At 40.7% G+C, this 18,997-nt stretch overlaps 1 protein-coding gene across 3 annotated transcripts in view; it reads left to right on the top strand.

Moving 5' to 3' along the window:
• The window catches only part of WDFY3 (WD repeat and FYVE domain containing 3), a 1,200,521-nt gene that overhangs the window by 504,284 nt on the left and 677,240 nt on the right, over nt 1-18,997 (top strand). For all 3 annotated transcript variants that reach the window (XM_069236246.1, XM_069236255.1, XM_069236264.1), the window contains 3 exons: nt 5,347-5,561; nt 8,778-8,890; nt 16,170-16,401. In XM_069236246.1, the coding sequence (XP_069092347.1) occupies nt 5,347-5,561; nt 8,778-8,890; nt 16,170-16,401 (560 nt within the window). The remainder of the gene's footprint in view (nt 1-5,346; nt 5,562-8,777; nt 8,891-16,169; nt 16,402-18,997) is intronic.

Consider the following 18,997-nt stretch of genomic DNA (forward strand, 5'->3'; position numbering starts at 1 on the left):
ATGCCTGTGTCATAAAACTCAGCCCCATTGTTTTATTTAAACCTCACCATCTTTACTCAAACCCCAGGTGTCAAAATCAAGGTGACGAAGACACAGAGGTTTAAGGCTCATTAATTGTGTAACTGTTCTTGCTTTCCACATGTCGCAATCTTTCATCTCATACATGTCTTCAAGTGTAGTCTGCTCTTAAGATATAACACATCCTATATTTTAGAACTGACATCCATTTTCTCTAGTCTCCTAAAGTTTTGCCTCACCTTATTGACCGGAATACCACCAGCATGTGTGAAGCTTAAATACTCATTTATTTTTCTTGTTTCGTTAATCTATTAATCTGCATGTATTTTTAGCACCCCTCCAAATCCCAGTTTGAGTACTATGTAGAAGAAATGTTGAATCTATGAAATAATATCCCTGTGCATACAAGATGTCTCTGACTCCCATTGTTATAATTAGAACTTAACTGGTAAGTAAACATTATCCCTAGCTCCTTATGTATCCATGGTGATCACTGTCCCAATTGTTCCTCTTGAGAACAAGTCATCATTCCACAAGGACTTTCTTTCCTCAAATTAATAATTGACAAGTCCACAGCAGCATCGTTAGATGGGGAGTTGGGTGCATATTACTACTGGAGCACGAATGCTGGTGTTCGGACATGAAATGTGCTAATAACGTGCCAATGGCACACTTTTAGTGTGATCCACCTCTTAAGATGAAGCTGATTAAACCAAGAAATGTTTTAATTACAGGGCCCTGCAAATACAAATAGTGATGAGAAGAGGGAGAGGTTTGTCAAATTTATTGTAAATCACTAGTTCCAGAGTCTGCTTTTTAAGGTCATTTGTCATCTTCAAAGACCAGGTTCCTGACCCGGCAAATTAAACTGCCAATTTTAGTGGATACATTTTGTAATATTTATTTGTTCCTGATATCACTAACATACTCATTTACAAAATTACTTATGAATGTGGAAAGTAGTACTACAGTAGTAGCCATTATACACCTTTCTGAATTGGCCCAAATACATCTAAATTGTGAATATTCAGGTTACATTCACACATTTTTAGTGCTAATAAAAAGGACTGGTGCCCTCTTTGCATTTCTTCTAATAGGGAGTTGAACGTTTTGGGACTGGTTCACGACGACATGTAAAATTATGTAAAATGATACTCCTGTAGTACTACTTCCCGTACTTGTAAATCCTTTAGTGAATAAGCCCTACGGTCTCTTCATATCCATTGGCGACATAACCGTGGTTTGGGTAAAGAATGTTTCATAGCTAGGCATGCCATTTGACTCGTCCTTAACTTGGATCACTTACTTAAATTAAGGGCACAACAATTTTCCAGATCCATGGAGGCTGTATATAGATTTGCCTCTAACTTGGGCAGTTACCCGGCAAATGACGTTGTAAGAACTTTCAAAAATAAATGTATCTCAGTGGGGCTCTGTGGAGCTACGGTTTTAAGGTATGCAAACCCAGTTACCCTTCAAAAGACAGGATTATTTCTTATGCAGATTGTTAGCAGTTCCACAGACCTGTCCTACGTATGTATGTCATGCTGATCGAATACAAATTTGGACTTTACTGCTGTGCTATGGATCTCGGCCAAACCTGAAAAAGTAGTTCTAAGAGCAGCCAACAAAGACTGCATGCTATTGGAAAATATGACGGATATTAAAGGGCTTTTTATAGGTAAAACAGATGGTCAGTATTTTAGGGACTCCTGAATTGTTTGAGATTCCTGAGTGTATTGACACTGTGTCTAAACCTTGAAAGAAATAGATTTTTTTTTATTTTTTTTTTTTATTATAACTATCAAGAGAGGTTACGAATCAAGAAGCAAGCCACTAACCCAATAGTGATAAGTGATATACCCAATAGCGATGAGACACTTTTTTGGCAAACACAGGAGTCGAGCCATATCTAGTGCGTATAGGGAATCCACAGCATAGATTTCACTACTTGCGTTTAAGATCAATACCATGTGATAATGCCTCTGCACAAAACACTTTACATTTAATGCTTTTTTGCACATTGTGTAGGAGCCCCGGAAACCGTTTTTAGTCCCTTTGTTCTTCCTTTGCATTAGATCCAAGACAATAAAGATCGATGCTGTCTAAGCAGATTGCTTCAGAGGCAATTTCTATTGTTTTCGAGATATTTTCGATGTATTTTTAATATCAGGAAATTATATTGAGAAATACATTTTATTCCTTAAGGAATGAGTAAGGATTACTCTGTTTTATTTTTCTTTTATATCATTTATATTATTTCTATGACTTTTTAATTTTTGTTGTATCGTTAGTTGTAAATGTATTATTTTCATGTACGTTTATGGCTATTGTGTAGTCGAATAAATTATCATGACTGACTGATATCTATATTTTAGTTAGTAGTGTTTATGTAAATTCATTGGCTGTATTTCCCTAAAGCAACAACTAATATTTAAGTAATGAGCCATTGTGCAGTTGCTACTCCGGCTCCTTCTCTTTGCACCTACTCTAAAGCTCTCCAGTCACCAGAGGAGTTACTTCAGATGGTCTGTTCCTGCTTCAGCATGTCCAGAGCATAATTGGATGAAGTTGGGCTACTTCACCTACTATAACTTCGAGAAGTTTTGTTTAGGTTATGACTTGACACTGCATCTATCGGCAGACTTAATGTGAGTAACGGAAAAAAAGCTTTAGGAAGCACTACGTAGGGGCTTTGGCTTTTTTCCACGACCAGTTTCCTCTCTAATGTATTTGATTGTGTAGAACCTGTGTGTTCCTCTGTAAAAAGAGTGCTTGTACAGTATTTCCCAGATTATGTCCTATATGGTAGGTCTGAATTGATAATGCTGGCAAGCCAAAGATCAAAGCTGTATATCTGATCGATTTATTAGGAAGTTATGTCAGATACCATAAGCCTAGTCTGTTTATTATGAACAATTGACAAAGCCTGTAGACCTGCATTTCTTTTAGGGAAATGCCTGTGTTAAAGCTAATAGGCCATTATGAATAGATTGTTAATAAACTGTTGTTAAAGCCGAAAGACGTGTATTTTCCAAAATTAATTCCCCCAGATTACCTTAGTAGGCAGGGTTAAAAAAAACCCTGTAAGAAGTAGTACTAATAGAGGAACTGTGGCATCGCCCACATATAGAGATCTACAAGAATGTGACTGAAAAATACTTGTGTTAGTCTGCCTAAAAAGGAGTTTCCTTGCTCTGAACTTATAGGGACATTGTTATCGCATACTGCAGGTCAAATGGAGTGTGAAGAGGCTTCACACATGGTGTAGCTGAGTGATCAATAAAGTAGGATGTAGTTTTACATTGTAAACTCTGAGAAATGTTACAGAAAGAGGTTTTATATTGAACTGCTTGCTGAAACCCATATGATTTGGCTTTACATTGTCAAATCCGTGGCAAAAACTGTAGGAAGTGTTGCTGTATTGTACGTTCCTGGTGAGACACTATAGGCAGGACAAATTCAATATGAAGGGCTCTTCTATATAAAACAAACACCAAAGGGTGATGCTTTACAGTCTGAACTATTTAGCAAATACAGTAGAAATCTGTTTTAGATTGTCAACTTTGAGAAGCACAAGACGTAGTTTAGAATATATTAGAACATTGGAATTTTGGGAGCACCATTGAAGACAGTGGAGTTGCTCCAGGCTTCTAATGGCTGGAAGAAGCCCAGAGCTCCAACATTGCAACGTTTGTCTCACAGCAACAGCTGTGAACAAAGGCCTCACGTAGCCTGATTCCGTGAGGCCTTTATTTGGCTAATTATAACATTCTGCCCTCTAGAGGCGGAATTTTCTAATAGCCTTATAACCCGCCGTAGCCGGGCTGTACCGGCCGTTAAATGCACACACCCTTGTTAAACCATTTTAATTGCTCTGTTGATAATTTGAAAGTTGAATGAAGACAAAACAGGCGTGTTGGGTCCAGGGCATCATCCTTAGACCTGAACCTCCATTTGATGGCCATTGGCTTTTGCCTATCCCCTGCCCTTATTACTATGACCAACGATGCTGGTAGTATTATCAACACGAATATTACCTTCTGCCCTCATTTAAAAAAGATCAAAAAGAAGATACTTGTTAATCCCTTTTGAAGAGCTTAAAGAAAATACTACCTTGCCTCTGAACTCGAGGCAGAGGGGTAATGAACGGGGCATTTGTGCTGAATGCAGCTGATACGTCCATTTCCCAATTTACCTTTGCGCTATTTGGATAAGTTCCATTCCACAGATTACCAGTGAACTAACGTGTCTTGTTTAAAACACTTTGCGCAAGTCACTTACTGGCACTTGGCCATGAGTTTATGTGCTCTCAGCTTCAGTCCTACTTGCCCTCTCCTGCTTTCCTCCTCATGCACTCTTATTTGTATCCATTTACCATCACACCTGAGGAGGTAGACGTTCTTTCGTTCTCAGTCCTGCTCCTGGGGCCAACTGGTCCGTTTATTCCATCAGGCTTTTCCCCGGTGGGCAGGAGGTATTGGAGAACTGCTGCTGGCGCTTCTGCCATTTTTTCCAGCTCCCCCATGTAATTCCATCAGGTACAGCAGGTGCTTTAGGCGAGAGGGAGGAACGAGAGGGGAGAGAAAGTCAAGAGGGTGATGAGAAAGGAGGAACGGAGCAAGGCTGATTTGACATTTTCTTGCTGATTTTGTTTTCCACTACTCCTGTCCTGCCTATATCCAGTACACCAAGGGGACTCTGCCCACGTGAGGGCAGAGTGAAAAGTCTGAGGGTGCAGCTCTTTAAGGCAAGAACCTTTGGCATTGCCAATACTTGTTGCAAAGGTGAAAACACATCTACAGGTAGGTTTTGGTAAGGAAAACCCTATCAAAAACACTTTTTCCCTAGGACTATTTCCCCTAAAATTGTTTTTGCTGGGAAATTCCCCTGCAAAAGTTAGTTTTTAAAGTGCAAGAATTAGGACCTTTACCTACGGAAATGCAACTTTAATGACTCCTAAACATGGTTACGTGGTTTTGTGTAATTGTGTGTATGCCAGCTCTCTGTTCAGCTCGTTCACTCCTTGAGGAATCTCCATGGAGACAGCACTTCACAATGCAAGGGTTTTTCTGCCAAGGGCTGCAAGTGATGTAACAAGCTCTTCTAAAATATGCATATATTGAGTCCAAGATACAAAGCATACCAAAAGATACACTATACTAAGCAATTGCTCGAAAAGGCATCCTCTGTGTCACTCCGAGCTCACTCGATGTAGATCATGTTTAATTTTTATTATTTAAAGCCTCAGCCTCAGATGGATACACGTAATAGAACCTCAGAACTATGGAAAATAATTAAAATATGTATTATTGTATTTTTGTGTAGCATGCCCTGGACCTTCAGCTTGCGGTGTGTAACATTATGCAGTCCCTGGTTCACACAGAAAGGAACCAGCAGGTGATGTGTGATGCAGGACTCCATGCACGCCTTCTGCAGAAGTGTAGCGCTGCTCTAGCTGATGAAGACCACCCACTCCACCCTCCGCTTCAAAGGATGTTTGAAAGGCTGGCTTCTCAAGCATTAGAGCCAATGGTGTTAAGGTGAGTCACCTTTATAGTCCTCTTGTACTCTCTTTCTGATACAGTTTATGAACACACTAACTGTGCAGAAGGCTTCACTTATGAACTTGTTTTTATGTGCTCGCAAGGGCTGGTGTGCTTTCCTTCAGAGAGGTGCAGTTCCTCAGATTTTCTGGAATTCCACCACAGTGCTCTTTGTTGTTTTACTTGACTGGGTCCGTCCTGGACAGTTTTCAGAATTTCTTGACAAGGTAAAGCTATCATTATGGTTTATTTTGACATGTAGCCAGTTTTATTTTGGGGCCTTTTTTGTTAGTGCAGGTTTCATATATGTTTTCACTGAGGTTGGTCCCCACAATTCACTTGTTAACTTACTAATGAATTAAGTAAGAATAGCTGTTTTGCGGCATGATCAGCTTAGCCTCCCTGGAAAACAACTTATGCTTTAACTCTTTGTTTCCTATGTGTGCTTTTACAATGTGACCTCAAAGAGGTGTTCTTCCTGAAATCAAGCGCCATCTCATTAAAAAATTGCATTTACAAATTTTGAGGTCTAGTATTTTATTAAATAATACTACTAAAATATCGGGCTTGAGGTGCATCTCATTTTAAATGTAGTGCATATATGAGCTCTTGTAATACTGAATTTCCTTCGTCTTGCTTTGAGGGAACGGTGCTACCACATTTTGCCTCAGCCGGGCTCTCAGTAGGATGGCAGAATCTTACAGTTAAACTTGCATTCAGAGACATTTGTCAGACCTCTGCTAGCGTCTTTGAAATTAGTGTTTGCCAACTCAAATAACTCAAATACTTCAAATATGATCAGCATCATGCTGGGTCAACAAGGCAAGGCTCTGAACTATGCTGCCTGACAACATAAACCTATTATATATTAGTTTGAAACATATGCAGTGGCCTTAGGTTTACCATCTTATCAGAAATCACTGTCATCTATGCACCAGTAAGTGTTTTAGTCTCGGGTGAATGACGAGTCCAATCCTAACTCATTCACATTCATCGTCCACCTTCAGCGTCTAATCTGTACTGAGGTTTGGGTATAATTGTAGCAGCAAGTCTTGATTACAGGTTTAGTGTTGTTAATCTCAGGCGGTTGCTTTACTGGTTTTGTGATACATCAATGTATTTTCTTTGCTCTCTCTAGTTGAGAGTTCCATATCTGCTTTTGACTAACTCAGCTAAAGCTTTGAATTTTTCTTTTTGGATTACGGGCTTTCCAGAGTGCTGACTGAAATAAACAAAAACGTTTGATCTAAAAAAATAAATAAAAATGATACTACACTAAATAAATTGATATGATGTTGCAACAAACATTTGGTGGCTTTATGGACAGCTATGTATGTTTGGGATACAATAGCCATATGTTGGGAAGGAGTCCCACTCCCGAGGCACTCTGCTAGAGTATACATGCCCACCTACAAAACGGCACTGCAAACAGTATACTGTAACTCCATGGTACAAGGCAGCAGAGCCAAAGGTAAAACACTGTTTTATTTATTTGCTGGCAAAAAATGCAGATTACCTTTGAATCTTAGCATGACCAAAATACGTTATGAGGCATTACATATAAAGGTTGTCTGTGATTTGTCACTGCCCACTGAGGTCGTATGATATATATTTGATGCCGATCCACCTGTTTGCTGTCACCAACGTCTGTTGGAAAAGTGTTTACGGATCAACATCTCACTACAAGCCATGCAACATCAATAGCAATTCAAGCTGATCTGCTAGGGAATTATGAACTGAATATGCCTACCTATACTCTGCTCAAAAACTAGTTCCCACCAGAGAAACATGTTTAAGACTAGAATGATAATTCATCTCGCCAACATTGAGTGCTTCTGTGACATTAGGACCCAATACAAAGTTTCATTGCCAGCCTATAAAAATGAAAGATCGGGCTGATAAACTTTGAGAGTGTAATTCTTCAAACCATAATGCACCTGTTTGGATTTCCTGCTATAGCAGTCCATGTGGAGAGTTGCTTGCAGTGGAAAATCTCGGCATGTTTATTCTTAACTCTGATCTAATCCTATCGTATCATTGCTCCAACATTAATTATTAAATGATGTAAGGTGGTAGAAATGACTTCCCTTATTTCTTTTGCTGAAATAAGATAATGTGCTTCAAAAATCAGTCGTTTGTATGTTTGTTTTGACAGGACTAAAATCTGATGCAGCCAAACTTGGAGGTTGATATAATGGGTGAACTGATTCATTAAGAGATACCTATGAATAATCCTGTAAATTTGAATGGTGGCCAACGTTAAAACATCCATTGTTCCGTGGGAAACATACGTGTTTTTCTCAGTATTGATGATGTATTCTCAAGGTTCATTTTCCTCCTGCACTGTAATTTGTTTGATAATTGGTGGAGAAGTGTGGCTCAATGGTTAGAGCGGCAGACCCTGATGCAGAAATCTGGCCCGGGACCAGTGTTCAATTCCTGCCTCAGCGGGTCTTGGGCTCAATTTCCTCGGAACTGATAATTCTCGCATCGGTGCCTAATCTAATTCATGGGTCCCACTCTGTAACTCTGGGCAATAGCTTGCTTAATCTCCACAACGGCCCCAACAGTGCTGGGATGCCTGGCTTCACCTTGGAGGTTGCCCAGGAGTGGGCACCTCACAGGGAAAAGCCAGGAAGGGTTCCACAGCGGGATGCGTACAGCGCCTTGAGACCCTAACGGGTGAGTAGTGCGCTACACAAGTACGAAATTTACAATTTATTTATAATTGCCTCTGCATCTCCCCTCTGCCTCGCCGAAAACTTATCTTTTATGTCTTGCGATTTCAATTTGTACTCTAAAGTGATTCTGAAAATTCCAGCGAGACTTTGAAACTATTTACTTTCAGTTATTTAAGAATCCACAGTATCTATAGTCTGATCCAGGACCAGAGAATGCCCTAAAATGAGATTGTGTCAAAACTGAAGTGACCCTCTAAGTCTGTATCTCCGATCATTACACCCTAAGGGATTGATGAACATTTTCTGGAAATCCACCTTTAATAAATTTTCTGAGCTAAAATTTGTGAAATGGGACTTTGTTAGCCAGGAGAACTGGTTGGTTAACTGGTCATGACTAGTGGCACGGAATGCGTTTTATTTTTCATATGATTCTTGTTCCATTATGAGTTCTTTTGACATAAGTCTTTTCTCTAACCGGTACACCCATATGTTACCAAAGTAACGGTTTCACTTCTTTTCTCATTTTCCCTAGACAATTCTTACGATTAGGGAATCCTTTAAATTGTGGCGCATGGGAGAAAAAACTACTCAAAGAATACAGGGTTCACAAGCCCAGCTCATTGAGCTATGAACCTGAAATGAGAAGTAAGTCTGAAAACTATTCACTTTGTAAATGCCTTTTTCATATTTGTGTTTTATTTATTTCTCACACCAGCCTCTAGAGACTTTGCAAATGAAAGACACACTCCTCTGTTGCTTCCATCTTAACTTCCCTATCTCAGTTCATTAGTGGATATTGAATATGTTATTAAATAGACATTTGTTCTTGCTTTATCCCCTCCTGGTCTTACATTTGACCAAGATATTGGAAGTGTCTTGCTATATAGAGAAAGTAAGAGATGGTGTTTCACATTAACTACTTGTATCAATTTATAGTTTTACTTACATGTGAAGTGCACTAGCTCAGTCTCTCTTCTTATGTTGCCAGTGCTTTCCTTTGATAGGGTGAATATGCTGCTGCTATTTCAGTTAAACATGGTAGAGTTCTCTTGCCTAGCACTTTCATTGGCTTGTCCCATTCCTTTTAGATGCTATTGCCTAAATAGGAAATTTGAAAAATATCCTTCACAGCACTCTCAAAACAGTAGCCTAACACATTAGCATTCCACGCATTTGTCATGCAGCAGTTAGAATATGAAGATATTTGCGCCGTTACTGTAGGCTACTACACTTGCAGTTATAGAATGCACATTTACATGGATCTTGAAACAGCCACATTTTTTTGGACTACATTCTCACACTGACTGCCTGTAGTAAAACACAGCCTCTCTCTTGCTGTAATCCACCACCATACTCTTCACCTCCAAATCGTACTTTGCCAACAACAACCTCACAATCCACAGCTTTTCATCTGTTCTCCAAATATGCAATCCCAAACATAGTCTGTACGCGTTCACCATCACCCACACAATGCACACACATTGCATGACATTGCACACCCTCAGCTGCACATTGCAAACTCTCAGGTAAAATGGGTATTTAATATATTTCTGTATTTTGTTGTTGATGTGAGAGACCTGTAGAGGGATCAAAGGCGAAAAGTGAGGTAGTTAGGACACATTCATATCTCATGAGGGAGCTATTTCACTGCCTAAGTATTTAACCACTCCCTCTTGTAGGGCACAGAGGCAGAGCCTTTGTCCCTTGCTCATGGTGGCAAGGGCATGGGAAGTTACTTGAGTCAAGCCAACTTGTCTGAAACACTTTGAAAGGTATGGACTTCCTCCACGTCAGACCTGTGGAGCTTTAAACTCCCCATCATATATATTGCACATAATTGGCCTATGTCCACAGAATTGTTTTAAATATGTAACAATTTCTCAGTTAAAACTTGAAAGTGCAGGGAGAGAAGGCTGTTCTTTTCCATCAAGATGGTCATACTGTCCGGGTCAGTAAACTTCCATACGCTCACTCCAAAAGAAAAATGCATTACCTGTGGGTGATGAAAAGCTGAAGGACTCGCACCTCATCTACTCTGCCTCTACTGAGAGTCTTCCCTTCTCTGTCTCTGTAGCTCTGTTCCTCTGTCAAAGTCTCAGAAATCTATATTGTCATCTTAATGATAGCTGAGGTCAGCGTTCCCTACAAGAACAGAGTCCACCCCTTGTGCTGCAGTGTCATCAGTGAGTCTTTTGGTAACAAGTCGCCCTTTGACTAGAACATCCTCTGCAACGACCAGCTGGTATTTAGCTGCTCCATCATTGACAAGAATCCTCACGATCAATAGAGTGTGTTGTTACTGATACCCTGTTGAAGACTGGGTAATTGTTTGAAACCACATGGGTGTCAGTGATGGCCCCATTAACAACAAGGACAGCACAAACCTCACTTTTGAAAGCCTTTGAAACTAACGGCTCTATTATCTACTGTTTTTCTAAGGTGACCATTTCCTTTGAGCCAATGCATATCTTGTAGGTTTTGTCTTCAGAACAGAAAGATGACAAGGAGGAAGAGCTGCATCAAGGAGCAAGCATCCATGATCAAGGGGCTTTTAAACCACAAGACCTAAATTGTCTTTGTCCCAGAGGACAGTACTATGAGCAAATAAAAGTGCTGCACAGACAGGGCATTCCAAGTACCCAACAGCACCGAAGACACAAAAAACACACAAGAGGCCTTCTTCATGTATGCATTGAGTCCCTGGAGCAACATCCTGCTTTCCATAAGGGCTAGCTCCACACTACTACCCTGTCTGCCAAACATTAAATCATCCCTTAGTCTTCAGCTGCAGGGTCAGTTTCTTCTGGTCAGTCCTGCTGCCCCATTCGGCTCAGGACAGGCTTCTGAGTACCAGGTCTCTCTCAGCCGGGTCTCTTGTTGGGTCTATTCTTCCTTAGTCAGATGAGCTCTCTTGGACTCAGGAGTGTTACTGCTTTTTGTGTCCATGAAGCACATGAACAGCATGGGAATCCACTTGACTCTTGGAGAGCAGTTTCAGTCCCTGAGTGCCATTAGGAGTCATTGAGTCCTTGTGTGAGTCTCTTCTTCCAGCCAGAGTCAGAAATCAGGATTCTTCTTTCAACATGGCTTTCTTCAGATGGCAATGAATACACTCTAACAGAAGACTAAGTAGCATTGTTCAATATTGGTAACAAAAATATAGCACACTGATGTAGGAAATGCCTATGTTGCAGAAGCAATAAAGTTCCCAGTTCGCAGAGCGCAGAATTATTTACTCTGGATTTTCAATATTCTTCCTGGAGGATTGGGTCCGTTTTCGAAATTGGCTTATTAAAGCAGTATCTAAGGGAGCATTTTAACTTTTTTCAAAATGGCTAGTTCACATCTGTCAGCATCCAATACACCTATTTTCATGTTCCCATCACACTGGCAATTCACATGTTTTGTGATTAATGACTCCTATCATTTAAAGGGTTTTCTCTTCTTATGCATCAAATTGGTTAAGCAGATCCAAAGTGTACTGCTCGTTTTGGTCCACCTGTGAGCCTAAGGGATTACATGACAACTTAGTGAAAGCACTATCAGATGAAGCTGAAATTTAATCAACCATGTATCTCACATTCACAGACTTTAGGGGCTCTTGGTTCTAGTCTCTCATACATTCAACTATTGGTTACCTATCTGAGAAGGGAGCAGCAAATCTAAAGTATCTAAATTCCATCTTTGAACACTGTTAGACCTGACAGCCTTAGGGTGGTCTTCCCCCAACATTTTGCTGACCAGTGCTAAGGTGCTTGCGCTCTCTCCCATAAGCATGATAATATTGTCTCATCCCCAATTGACAAATTTAATTTACCTCTAGGTCCCTAGTAAAGGGTGCTACATGTGCACAGGGCTTAGAAATTAAATGCTGCTAGTGGTCCTGCAAAACAGACTGTGCCACCCACATAAGTGGATGGATTGTGTACCTTCACCATGTCTCAGGCCTGCCATTGCAGGGCCTGTCTGTGCAGTTTACTGCCACTTCGACTTGGCATTTAAAACTACTTGACAAGCCTGAAACTCCCCTTTTGTTATTTATGTCACCTCTAAGGGTAGGTCCTAGGTGCCACATATGGCAGGGTGCTATTTAAATAAAAGGTAGGACATATACTTTTAAGTTTTACGTGACCTGGTAGTGAAAAACTCCCAAATTCATTTTCAGTATTGTGAGGCCTATTCCTCTTATAGGCTAGTATTGGGAATTCCTAATACACTTTTAGGCTGTAATTCCTGATCAGAAAGGAGTAGTTGCATGATGTTTGAAAACTTTGAATTGGTAATGATGAATCCTCTTTAGCGGTAAAGTTGGATTTTACATTACTATTTTGGAAATGCCACTTTTAGAAAGTTGGCAATTCTCTGCTCTTACTGCTCTGTGTTTCTTGCAGGCTACCTCCCATACACTTCCGGGGTGGGTGACAGCTATACTTTGTGCATTCTCTCTACACAACCACAAACACTGGAAGATGGGTGTGACAGAGAACTCATCTGCATTCATTTGCATTCTGATAGCCCTTCCTGGGAGAGGGAGTGGGAGCTGATTTACCTGAATAAGGGGAGTGTCTGTTCCCACACAAAGGACATATTACCCCCTACTGATAGTCTGGAACCAGGAAATAGGATCTCTATGCACTTCAAAGACCTTTCTTTGAAGTCTCTCCCACTTCAAAGGCACAACTGAGTTACGAGTACTTACAAATAAATGAGCCAGGGACGAGGACCTGTGAATTCTAGGGGTGAGGGGTGCAACTTCTATAGAGTTTTTGATTAAGGCTTGGGTTGAAAATGACTGCTTTCCATACATGAAGGACCTACTTAACCCCAAGCTTAGGTATGCAGTTTTAACATTTAGAGTTGGGATAAAATCTTGTTTTGCTTATTATAGGACAACATCAGCTGTAATGGGTGACTTAGGCTAGTGTAGCTGTGATATGTTGCCAAAATATAATGGGGCACATATCTTATCAGATTGTCTAATGTTTTTAAATGTGCACAAACTATTTTTAAAACCGGTATTAATAAAATATGATATTAGAATCAAGCATTTAGTCTATTGATGAAAATGAAATCCTTGGATGCCACCTTTGCTATTGGGAGATTTTTTTATTGCAGTAAATGATGTGTTAAAAGATCTTGTAGTTTAAGAAGCAGTATTTGGTGCTGTGGAGAGTGTAAATCTTTTGTGTAGGGGTTCTTTTTATTTATGTCTATTTTTTTTGTATCCTGTGTCTGTTTTATGCTTATTGTATGTGTAATTGAATTTATGGTGGTTTTAATATACTACAGTCTAAATAAACAAACCATTTGACTGACTGTGTATAAGTACTGGGTCTCTGACCCCACCAAATCAGACACTTCTGAACCTACAACTGGACTCTATCAGAAGAACCGTTGGGCTGCAACAAGGACTGTTACTCTGCTAGACTACTGACCCAGAAGGACTGTTTTTCTGCTGTACTACCCTGCTGTCTGCTGCTTTCTGACCATGGTGAGGAAGAGTTGGACTCTGCCTTGCACCCCAGGTGATCTCCAAGGGCTTGTTGGCTTGCCTCCTGGTGCTTGAGACTCTGGGACATCAAAGTCCCTATCCCTATTCCTGTGCCTGGTTCACTGGAAGTAGACCCAGAGGCTTACATCACAGAGCTGACGCATCGCCATCACTGCGTGGGACAGATCGATGCATCACCTCCCCTGTGAGGACCCAATTGACGCATCTCACCATGCATCTCGCTGTTGCAACCAGAAAGGGTACTTTGTGCCCGAGACCTGCATGGGTTCTGTAGCAGGCCTGTGTTTCATCGCAGTCAGCCTGAACTTTGACTTTGCCCTGGTCCAGTGCGACCTAGAGTAACCCCTAAAGCGATATTTGCTTCGCTGTGCTATATTACATTTATTCTTTCAAAATTCATATCTCGACTTCTACACATTGGATTTTTGTTCTGTTCTTATTTTATTTATAAAGTCATAATCTATTTTCTAACCTTGTGTGGAGTCTTTTTGTGGTGTTTCACTTAGTTACTGTATGAGTTATTGCACATGTACTTTACACATTGCCTTCTAACTTAAACTTGCCTGCTGTGTGCCAAGCTCTCCAAGGGTGAGCACAGGATAATTTAGGTTGCTGACTAGGATTGTGGTGCCTGCTTGGACAGGGTGCGTACCTCTGCCTACTAGAGACCCAATTTCTAACTAAAGCCAAAGCTCACACACAGTAAAACAGTACAAGGTGTTCTTATGTTCCAGGTTATCCTGCATCCACCTATTTCTACAGTGTTTAACACACATCTACGTAGTGCTGGAGAAGTTTGATGTTAAGTGGCGGCTGATCTCGGGCAATGGATACAATGTAAAGCGTAACCTTGCAGCTACTGAGAGAACTATGTTGTCATTCTGAAGTTCAGCATTTATTCAAAGCTTAGTCTTTTCAGTGGCAGGTACCCTAGCTCTTCTGTATTACTGATCCGTCCCTCAAAGAGTGGGGTGCACACCTACAAAAGCTACCCACCAATAGTGGTCAGTCACAATAGGCAACCGAGTTGCTTATCTGTGTTGTGGAGTGCTGGACAGCATGTCTGGTCTTCCTAGCCGTTTGTTTCCAACTCAAAGGCTCAGATGTTGATGCCTGGATGGATAGTATAACTACCATGTTTTATCTATAGATTTAATCATTAACAAAGCCTACTGTTCTACTAATGAAAACCCATGTTCTCATCCAGTGGGCTCTAGGTCACAGCGTTTCTGTCACTGTTAAGCACTCATCAGGTCTTATCAACCAACCCTGAGCAGATAAAGCGCATTATGACATTAATAGGAGATAGACATTAAATAACCAACCCTAAATTTAATTTGGAGGTGACCCCTTACCCTGTTGGTCCGAGTACCATTGCACTAAAAATACTAATTCTGCCTGAGGAATAGTTGCTAAGGTGATGCTCTTCGTTGACTTACTGGATACTTGAAGAGCTTCGTTGTCAACCTCATCATCACACAGCATTACTGTCTGCTCATCTGCAGGTCATGTGAGCAATTGGGTGTAACAGCCTATCCTAGAGGAGGTGACTTGCAGGTTCCTTTAGCCTTCTTGACAATCTGTAATCTCCTCCCCTCCAAGAACAAGTGATCCATGGAGCACCTCAGGGGTTACTAAAAGTGCATGGCTGCAGGTACTTTTACCTGATTCTGATAATGCAATGTGTCCGCCTTCTGCCATGTCTGTCAAATTGGAAAATAAAGAGGCTACATGGAGATTTAGAGGAGGGAACCTCACCAGTAAACAGGGAACCCTGTGAACTAGGGCTTCACCTTTCTTTTATGTCTACTGAATAATGCAGCAGACTGATGTTGATGACACTTAGCAAGGTGTGGACCTATTTAAAAGCATGCGTATTCCCATAACTGTTTGCATGCACTACAATGCCAGTAACAGTTTTGACTATTTGCATTGATAGTTGGTTTTTTTGATGTATTGTTTTAGGTGCCATTTATGTAAGTAATCTTTTTTGGACACTCATACAGAGGCATCTAGAAAAGAGATTGAAGCATCAGAAAAGGGGTGTGAAGCAATTAAAGAAAAAGGACGTGGGAATGTAATGAGAAAAATGGAAAGGAAACTAGAAATCAGGAGGTGTTGATCCAAAACAACTGTGTCTGACGTAGACTGTGTTGATCCAAGACAACTATGTCTGAAGTCCGGGCATGGCTGCTCCAGAGTAGATTTGATGCTTGCTTATTATACTTTCCCTAAATCCGAGCTTCAGATTGGAAATACCTGAATTGTGTAATTGATGTTAAAAAAATCCTCTGCATTGACTGCCCCAGCACATTGGTTGGTGTAGTTAATATTACACACAATTTGTTATGTTGCATTTTTATGCCAAATATTGTAGTTTGATGTCACCTAATGTTTCTTTTATTATTATAGCTAGCATGATTATGTCTACGGAGGGTTTGGGGTCCGACAATGTATTTGGTATGAATGACGACAACCACTACAGAATAAACCGGAGCCTAGTAAAACCTGCAGATGGAAGCACAGTGCCCTTGACTAGAGTGAAATGTTTGGTCTCCATGACGACCCCACATGATATTCGACTTCATGGATCATCGATTACACCTGCTTTCGTTGAATTTGACACATCTCTTGAAGGTTTTGGGTAAGGAATTATTTTGTGTCTACTATTGATGTTTTTGAGGTATGTGTTTTCATACTAAATAGTTTGGTTCAAATGGGTGCATACAGAAAATATTTCTCGATCTAAGTTCACATATGAGATTTTCATTAAACTCAGGCTAACTTGAAAATAAATGCTGGCTTTTGGGTCCAATTCAGATATGGCAGCAGGAGCCTGTGGCTTAATACAACCATTCTAATATCCTGCACGGTTCACTTATGTCTTACAAGCTGACACAAACTTTGTGCAAGAGTTTGTGCAAGTTCATTGGTATGGGAACGTAATTGACACATCTGTAACTAACCAAGAAGGTGGAGGGTAACACTGATCATAACTTGATTTGTTGAAATCTTGTCCTGCCTTACTTATTATTTTAGTTTTCATTTCGACATACAGAAAGTTTACTTGTATGTCTCTTATTCATGATATGCTTATTTTGTTATTTTCTTGTGTTTGAGAATGTTGTAATTGAAAACAAGGGAACACCCTAGAATATATAGGGACCTGGGATAATTAATTGTTAAAGGAAGCACTAATCCTTGTATAGTGAAATGACATGCTTATTACAACACTAAAAGTTTGAAGAGAAAAACAAGACACTTTGTTGCATATTGCATATATCATAGTTATAGATTAATTGTATTCTCAATATGTGCGAATGAGAGCAAGGTTCTTTGCTCACATGATACAAACTGTGATGCAGGAATTCCAGCCCAGTTGGTGGAAATTTAACATTTTACTATCTTTCTGTTAGGATAGTTAACTTTGTATTTGCTCCAGCGGCGAAGGTTTTGTTGCTTTTTTTCTGAAATGAGTCTTTGAGATTTTTTCCTTAAAACACAAACAATTAAAAAGTTATAGGGAGACAGTACTTGGTAGTTGAAAAGAGTTCATGGTTACAGCCTTGCTCACATCCAAAGTTATGGGTGGTTGTGGAATATAAATACACAGTAACTCTGCAAACCTTTGTTTTAGACCAGCTGATAAATGAACTGAGTAGTAGTATTCACTCATGTGCTACTTCAGAGAAGGGAGACTGAGGTGAGCTGGGGTGATAATAGTGAAAAAGAGTGCAGTATGTTGCTGTTACTTGATGTTTTAGTTTCCTCACAGACTTACCTTTATGAATAGAATGACACGTCCATATCTGCTCATTCCTTGTTTTCTGCAGCAGAACATGCCATGAACAGATGTACACTGGGTAAGTGACATTTTCCATATAGATCTATATAGATATATATGTTCAATGGCATGTGTAGCTGCAGATACATATGCTATGCATTATTCCGCCATCTAATGTTGGACTCGGAGTGTTACAAGTTGTTTTTCTTCGAAGAAGTCTTTTCGGAGTCACAGGATCGAGTGACTACTCCTCTCAGTCATACTGCACAGGGGCATCAACTCCATTGTTAGATTGTTTTCTTTCCGCTGTCGGGTCAGGACGTGTTCTCTCTCGCTCCGAGATTTCGAATTGGAATATTCAGAAAAATCACATATTCATCGGTATTGTTTTGATCGCGTTTCCATCTAGCCTTGAACCGATAGTAGTCGGAATCTAGATTTTTGACCTTCTGGGCACGTGCGCCCGACTCAGGCCTGTTCGGGCCTACCGCGTGGAAGCCTGATGGATCGGACTCCATTTCGATTTTACCCTCTGTGCCACGCAAAATTTCCCTACACAGACCAACACCTGGTTTGTAATCTGTTTCTTTCTCCCGATCACAAAGAAGAAGATTGTGAGGCCAGTCAATTGTTTTGATCCAAGAAGACCCTGCGTGATCGGAGAGCCAGAAGATTAGAGATGGCGTTAAAAAGGACAGAACATCTCGACGTCATAGAGGAAGAACATGCGCAGTCAGCAGTCTCTATCCGACACATCAACTCTGAACAAGATTCGGAAGAAGATAGGCCTATCACTGCTGGACAGCACATGAGTACGTCTGCCCCTACGCCCACCTATAAAAAACCATCGAAGGCCTTGGCTACACCACTGCCAGAGGGCCATGGTTCGACCCCAAAAAAGACTATTGTCGACCGACCCTAGGGTTCGGCGCCAAAAAAGGCCACTCCTCTATTGACATTGGAGTTGAGTAAATCTGTAAAGAGTTCTGCCTTGGAATCGAGTAAGCATCCTCACTCCTCGGAGTCGAAGCCTTGACGCCCTGCTTCGGAGCCGAAACAACTGACTCCATTTTCGGTACCGAAAAAGCTTCCATCTTTGGAACCGAAAAAATCTTCTTAGGAGAGCAAGGACTTTTGAGCCATCTCAAACAGAGTTCAAAATCACTGCTGAAACAATCTTACAGACCTTCTGGTGAGGACACTGAGATTTAGCCTACCCTTGAGGTTATGGATGAGAGACAATCCAGGATTCACATCCACAAAGAGACTGGCAGAATAGTTACTGCTCCTCCTCTGCAAACCAAAAGAAATCTGGCTGTTCAGGAACAATTACACACTGCTCAACCACTAGCAAAAATTTATAAACAGAAGAAGTCAGCACCTGCCCCTACTTCTCCTCATTCACCACAGCTTTCCTTTTCTCCTCCACCCACTAGCCCACCACGGTTTCCTTCAC

Source organism: Pleurodeles waltl, chromosome 1_2, assembly GCF_031143425.1.
Source record: "Pleurodeles waltl isolate 20211129_DDA chromosome 1_2, aPleWal1.hap1.20221129, whole genome shotgun sequence".
NCBI classification, from domain to species: Eukaryota; Metazoa; Chordata; class Amphibia; order Caudata; family Salamandridae; genus Pleurodeles; species Pleurodeles waltl.